At 57.5% G+C, this 6,000-nt stretch overlaps 1 protein-coding gene across 2 annotated transcripts in view; it reads left to right on the top strand.

The window, feature by feature from the left end:
• LOC132008270 (CD82 antigen-like) overlaps window positions 1–3,699 on the top strand; it is a 47,324-nt gene extending 43,625 nt beyond the window's left edge. For both annotated transcript variants that reach the window (XM_059386812.1, XM_059386813.1), the window contains exons 7-9: window positions 1,933–2,139; window positions 2,419–2,502; window positions 2,758–3,699. In XM_059386812.1, the coding sequence (XP_059242795.1) occupies window positions 1,933–2,139; window positions 2,419–2,502; window positions 2,758–2,835 (369 nt within the window). In that variant the 3' untranslated portion in view covers window positions 2,836–3,699. The remainder of the gene's footprint in view (window positions 1–1,932; window positions 2,140–2,418; window positions 2,503–2,757) is intronic.
• Window positions 3,700–6,000: the final 2,301 nt, after the last annotated feature.

Below are 6,000 nucleotides of genomic sequence, written 5' to 3' on the forward strand. Positions count from 1 at the left end.
TCTGTCCAAACCACATGGGTGCATCCCCTTTTCTGGGCCGTGAAGAGGGGAGGGTAGTGTTTCCTGCCTCACAGTGTTTGGTGAGGAGGACCAGATGGAGCCGGGTTGGGGGGGGCCTGTGTCCGCTGTGGCGCTCAGTGCCTGTGGGAAGATGTTTTCCTCACACGTTCAGTTTGACCCACAGTTGCTGAGGTTGGGGGTTCCCTCATGTCCCAGGATGAACACGTCCCTCCTTCAAGGAGCCTGGGGGAGAGGCGGGTCCCTTGAGAGATGGTGCGCACCCTGCCGTGGGAAGCACTTGACTGGTTGGGGGATTTCTGCAGCTGGTGAGGCCTCTAGATCATTCTGATGTCTGTCAGATGCCTCCTTGGCACGGTGGTTAAGAAAGCTGACTGAGTCAGGCCCCTGAGGCTGGGACTACCAGCTCTGCTGCTTGCGGAGCCTGGGTCCCTGTCTGGCAAACAGGGCCTTGGACCCGTGAGAGGAGTGTGTGAAGCCGGTGGCGCTTACACAGCGCTTTGGTGGCATGTTGGTGATGAAGGCTTCTTGGTCTCGGCAAGAGGCGGGGTCGGGGACTCTGCCTGGTGTGGTGGTCAAGGAGCGCTGTTGCCTTCTGATGAGGGTATGAGGGCCTGGGTGCGCCCCTCAGCCGTGCTGGCCTCTGGCCCAGGCTGGAAGCTGCTAAGCATCCAGACAGAGGGAAGGAGGACAGAAGGAAGGAACCTGTCCCAGCCACTGCCTGAGCTTGGCTCGCCCCCTGCTGGTCACCAGGCTGCTGGTCAGGGACCCGCCACGTTGAGCTGGGAGGGAAGCAGGGGGGACCATCCATGCACCCAGCGAGGGGGACGTGAAGCTTACCCTGCAAGTCCACTTAATCCTCCCAGGGACCCTGGCAGAGTGGCTCTCGCTAACCCTTTACCACGAGGAAGCCGGGGCTGGTGGCTGGCACAGGCCCTCCCCAACTCGGTTCTTCCTTCCCAGGGGCCTTTTCAGCACAGGCCTAGCTCCTCACATCCCAGCCCTGTCAGGAATTCAAGCCCAGATGTGACCCACAGCCCCTCAGGGTCCCTTCACGAGCCCCACGGAGGCGCTTCTGGCCCAGGGAGTCTCAAAAGGCCTTCTTCCCCTCTGGAGCCAGAACATTTTCTCTTCCAAAACGCAGAATTGGCCATATCTCCTTTTTCACCTTGACAACCAGGAAGCTCACAGCCAGATCTCAATTCTAACATGTACACAGCAGCTAAAAGTGGAGCTGGCCTTTCCCGAGCCATCCAGATCAGAGCTGGACACTTGGCCTGCCTCATCCCGGGGAGTCCTCCCAGCAGCCCCTTGACTTAGGAACCTTTGTTACCCCATTTCGCAGATGAGGAGACTGAGGAAAGCACTTTAACCGAAGTTAAGCTGCTGGTACATGGCAAAGCTGGGATTTGAACCCAGTTGCTGGACTCCAGACCCCACGCTCTTTTTAAAAAATTATTTATTTCAAGTAGGCTTCATACACAATGTGGGGCTTGAACTCACGACCCAGAGATCAAGAGTTGCCTGCTCTACGGACTGAGGCTGCCAAGCTCCCCGAGACCCCCACTCTTAACTGTGTGTTGTTTGCCCTGCTCTGTCCCACTTATCTGTGTCCTGTCTTTCAACTTGAACGTCCCTCCTGTGCTGCTTTGTATTTCTACTGCCCCTGACTTTTTGTCTCTTGCTGTTTTAATGTTTATGATGTCTGTTTCCTGAAAGCCCCTTTAAATTCCCTGTGGCTCCCAGAAGCCAGAGTGAAACCTAAACTCTGATCCTGGTGGTTTGCTGGGCCTGGGCGGGAGGGGGGTGGTGGCTGAAAGTGGTCGATCTGAGCCTCTGTCCTGGAGATGCCGCCTCCCCCTGGAGGGCCGCCTGCCTGAGAGCTGTGGGCGTGAGCAGCCGGTCTCCCCGCAGGTGAAGTGCTGCGGCTGGGTCAGCTTCTACAACTGGACGGAAAATGCGGAGCTCATGAACCGCACCAACATCACCTACCCCTGCTCCTGCGAGGCCAGGAGGGAGGAAGAGGACAGCTTCGTGGTGAGGAAGGGCTTCTGTGAGGCTTTCGACAGCAACAGGACCGAGAGCGGGAACAGCCCCGAGTACTGGCCCGTGTACCATGAGGTGTGTGGACAGCTGTGGGGCCCGCGCTGGACTTGGGGCACCCTGGGGTCTGGGTACTCGGGCCACCCTTCCTTCACTTAGCTGTTTCTGCCTTTGATTCACCTGTTTGCTTGTCATTTGTACCTGCAGCAACATATTCGTTGATTTACACAGTCAGGGAACACACAGACCCCGCTCTGCCGGCCCTCTGGGCCAGGTCAGGGCGGGGCGTCCCGGCCATTGTGCATGGTGGGGTGAGGCTGCGTGGTGGGGTGACGCGGTCGTGTTTTCCCCTTGTAGGGCTGCATGAAGAAGGTGCAGGCCTGGCTGCAGGAGAACGTGGGCATCATCCTAGGCATCTGTGTGGGCGTCGCTGTCATCGAGGTCTGAATCCCTTCCCCCTCCAGCACCCCGGCTCCGCCCCCAGCCCTACCATCCCCGCTGATGGCCTCAGGGAGGCCAGGCCGGCCTGATCACTGTCCCCTCCCTGGGCGCCTCTGCCGCAGGAGCCACAGGCTGGTCCTGAGGCTTTCGTTGTGGGTCCACTCCATCCTGCTCAAGCCCCGGGACCCTCGCCGACCTGCACAGTGAGATGCTGCCCTGGGTCCTCCCTCTGACTCCTGCCCTCTGCCCCCACAGTTCCTGGGGATGCTCCTGTCCATCTGCTTGTGCCGGCACGTCCACTCTGAAGACTACAGCAAGGTCCCCAAGTACTGAGGCGGCTGCTGTCCCCCATCTCCCTGCCAGTCCCCCCGCCTCCAGGCTCCTCAGGGTCTCCAGGTTCTGCTCTAGGCTCACCGCCCACCTCACTCCCTGTGCCCGTCCTGTGCTGGCTGGAGAGGGGAGGCTTTCTGGGGCCTGGACCTGTCTCCCTACCTTTCTGCCTCCAGACTTGAGCCCCAGGGGCTCCGTGGCTGCTTTGCTTCTTGCCTGCCGGGATCCGCGTAGGCTCCCAGAGAGAACGCTCCCACGGCGTCTCTGCACAGGGGCACGGGGTCTCTGCCCACCTTGGGAGCTTTGTACATGGGGTGGGGAAAGGTGTATTCAACATTGGGGATGGGGGTGGGATTTGGAGAAGTCATCGGGGCTGCCCACTGCGTGGGTAAACTTTTTTTTTTCCACTATAATTCTTCTATCTTTGGTTTTCACATTTTCATTGAAGGTGGTGGGAGAGGGTGGGCTTTACCTCACATTCGTAGGAGCAGCAGCCCATCACCAGGCCAGCTCAGATCAACCGAGGATGAGGCTCTGAGCTGGGCCGAAGAAGGGGTCCCCTGGGCCGGGGAATCTGGACTGGCTCTGGGCTGCTTAGGGAATCCGGGGGATGAACCCCGGGGGTATGACACAGCTGGTCCTGCGTTTGCCAGGATCCCGAGTTGTCCAGGGAAAGGGGGGTGGGGGGAGGATGCTTTCCCCGGAGAAACTAGGCGGGCCTGTCCTTTGCCCCCGAGGGAATGGGTGGGTGAAACTGTGCCTTGTAAGGCAGTGGGAAGGGGCCCTGTGCACAGTTCTATAAAACACGTCCAAGATTTGACAAGTAACATTAAAGAGGATTTGTAACGATCCAGCTTGCCGCCTGGAGATGCTGCTTTTGGAGTCCTGAAAACAAACTGGTAAGAGGCGGTCTACCCTCAAGTAGGGCTGGAAGGGGCATTGGTTGGGAGGTGTTTCCGCAGGGCCCACCAGGTGGCGCTGCTGCCTAGCCTTGGAGCCTGGCAGAGCCCAAAGTCCCTGGCTTCTCCAGGCTCCTCACCAGCCCCAGCCCTGTGGGTCTCTAACTCCAATGGGAGCGCTGGTGAAATGGTTCTGGGCCCAGGGGATTCTGATACAGCAGATCTGGGCTGGGGACAAAGAATCTGCATTTTCAGCAGCTCCCCCAAGTGACTCCTGAATCGTGTTGCTTTTAGATTCTCTGGTCCCAATAAGTTGTAGCTACAGAAGCCCCCCAGGAGAGATGGGCAGGGCAGAGGAGGGGCACGCAAACCAGACAGCCTTGTCTTCACTGAGGAGGTGAGGGGGGGGGGCGTGCATCTTAGGGACAGTGCAGCTGTTGATCTGAACTTAATTAATTTCTTGCAAGAGACGTTCTGTGGCTGACACTCTGGCCTGTGGAGGACATGGGGTCAGCCCCAGGGGGCTGAAGAACCCTTAAGCTCCACAGAGCCTGTTCTCTGCTGCAATCAGAGGCTCTCCCCGGGGCGCTCAGCCTGCACAGAGGCCTGAGGGCTCGGAGGGAAGCCATCCCAGCTTATTTCCTTTATAACCTGCCTCATTCTGTAGGCAAGTACATGTAATAAAACATGAACCATAACAGGGAAAATAAGAGCTTATGAGGAAGTGCAGACGTGGGTGAAATGAGACCAGCCGACTTGGCCAACCTGGTGATGGCGAATCCATGCTGTGCACATCCTGTGTTCTTCACTGCTGTACTTGCAGCAGATATCACTAGTTGATCACCGTTCTCATTTCCTTAGCCCAGAGGCACCCTGGCCATGCTCCAAGCAACCCGGGGATCGTTACCAGTTCAGTACTGTCCATCAATCCAGTTGGCCTGGGACATGAAAGCAATTGCCGTCTTTGAGCTCTAGTTGTTCAGTTGAATCGAACTAATTTTCTCTCTGAGCTTCCTGGAGGCCAAAGCAAAAAGGGAAACTTTATCAGTTCTATAGCTCTCATTTCCCAGTGCTTCCATAGCTTAGCTACTAGGAAGACTGTGGCTGGCTGGAATCTAGAATTCAAGCCCACCCTCAAACACACAAACTTTGATATCCCTTCATGACTGGAGCAGAAAGCATAAACAAGCCCCCTATCCCTGACCTTGTGCTGGTTAAGGGCAGCGAGGACAGAAGCTGTGCATCTGCCAATGAGGAACCAGGAAGACCCAGCGAATGCCTGAAAAGTGATTGGATGACAGTTGTACATAGTAATTGGGGCCTGAATAGCCTCTGCTCAGTTCCAGTGCCTTTGACTGTCAACTGACTGACTCCCTATAATCCTGGGAGGCCCATGTTCATTATCCCCAACTTACAGATGAGGACAATGAAGAACACATGGTTAAGTAATTTCCTCCACATTCTCCTGCTTCCTGGGGAGTTGGGAGCCGTCCCACATTTACTGTCTGCCTCCTCTTGCCCAGGGAAGGGACCCACACGCCACCCTTGCACCAGTGATGGCCTTCCAGAGGGAGAAAGGCTGGGTTAAGAGACAAGCCTTGGTCCCTGGCTGTAGGCCAGGCTCCCCAGTCAGATAAGGAGACTCTGGGGCTTCAGCTAGATGAGAAGCTGTGTGGGGTGGGGACACAGTCCAGTTCAGCTCAGAGGTCCCTTGGTGACCACGTGACCATTCCCCATTAGCAGGTCTCAGGGAGGGCTTCCCTGAGAAGGGCTTGGGCCGTGTTGGGGCAGGAGAGTATAGGTTACCAGATGGTGGGGTTTTCCTGTCGCTCTGTGATGCCTGCTGTGGGGAGCTCCAGGCATGAGACCTGGGGAGAAGCAGGTACCAGGGGGCTTGCGTGTTCCAAACTGTGGTCTCCAGCAGGCCCCTGGTGTTGGGGACAGTACCCAGGGTGGGGCTAGCAACCATGAACACAGAGAAACTGGGGGCCCCTTTCTCCATGTGTGTCTCCCCTCCTTACTCTCTCTAGGCTGGGGTGGGGGGAAGAAGGGGATGCTGGGATGGCCCAGAAAGCTGAGAGCTCCACCCAAAGAGCAGGAATCGGCTGGCCAAGATGCCCAGGGGTTTGAGGCTGAGGCTGGGAGTCTGAAGGATGGGAGTGGGGGTGGGGCAGCAGGCAGGAGGCAAGGGGGACCATTGTCCCAGGCCACCTGCTGGCCCCCAAATTAAATGGGACCAGCTGTGGGTGTCAGCGGTAGATCCCCCTCT

The sequence above is a fragment of the Mustela nigripes genome, unplaced genomic scaffold (genome assembly GCF_022355385.1).
Source record: "Mustela nigripes isolate SB6536 unplaced genomic scaffold, MUSNIG.SB6536 HiC_scaffold_76, whole genome shotgun sequence".
Classification (NCBI taxonomy): domain Eukaryota; kingdom Metazoa; phylum Chordata; class Mammalia; order Carnivora; family Mustelidae; genus Mustela; species Mustela nigripes.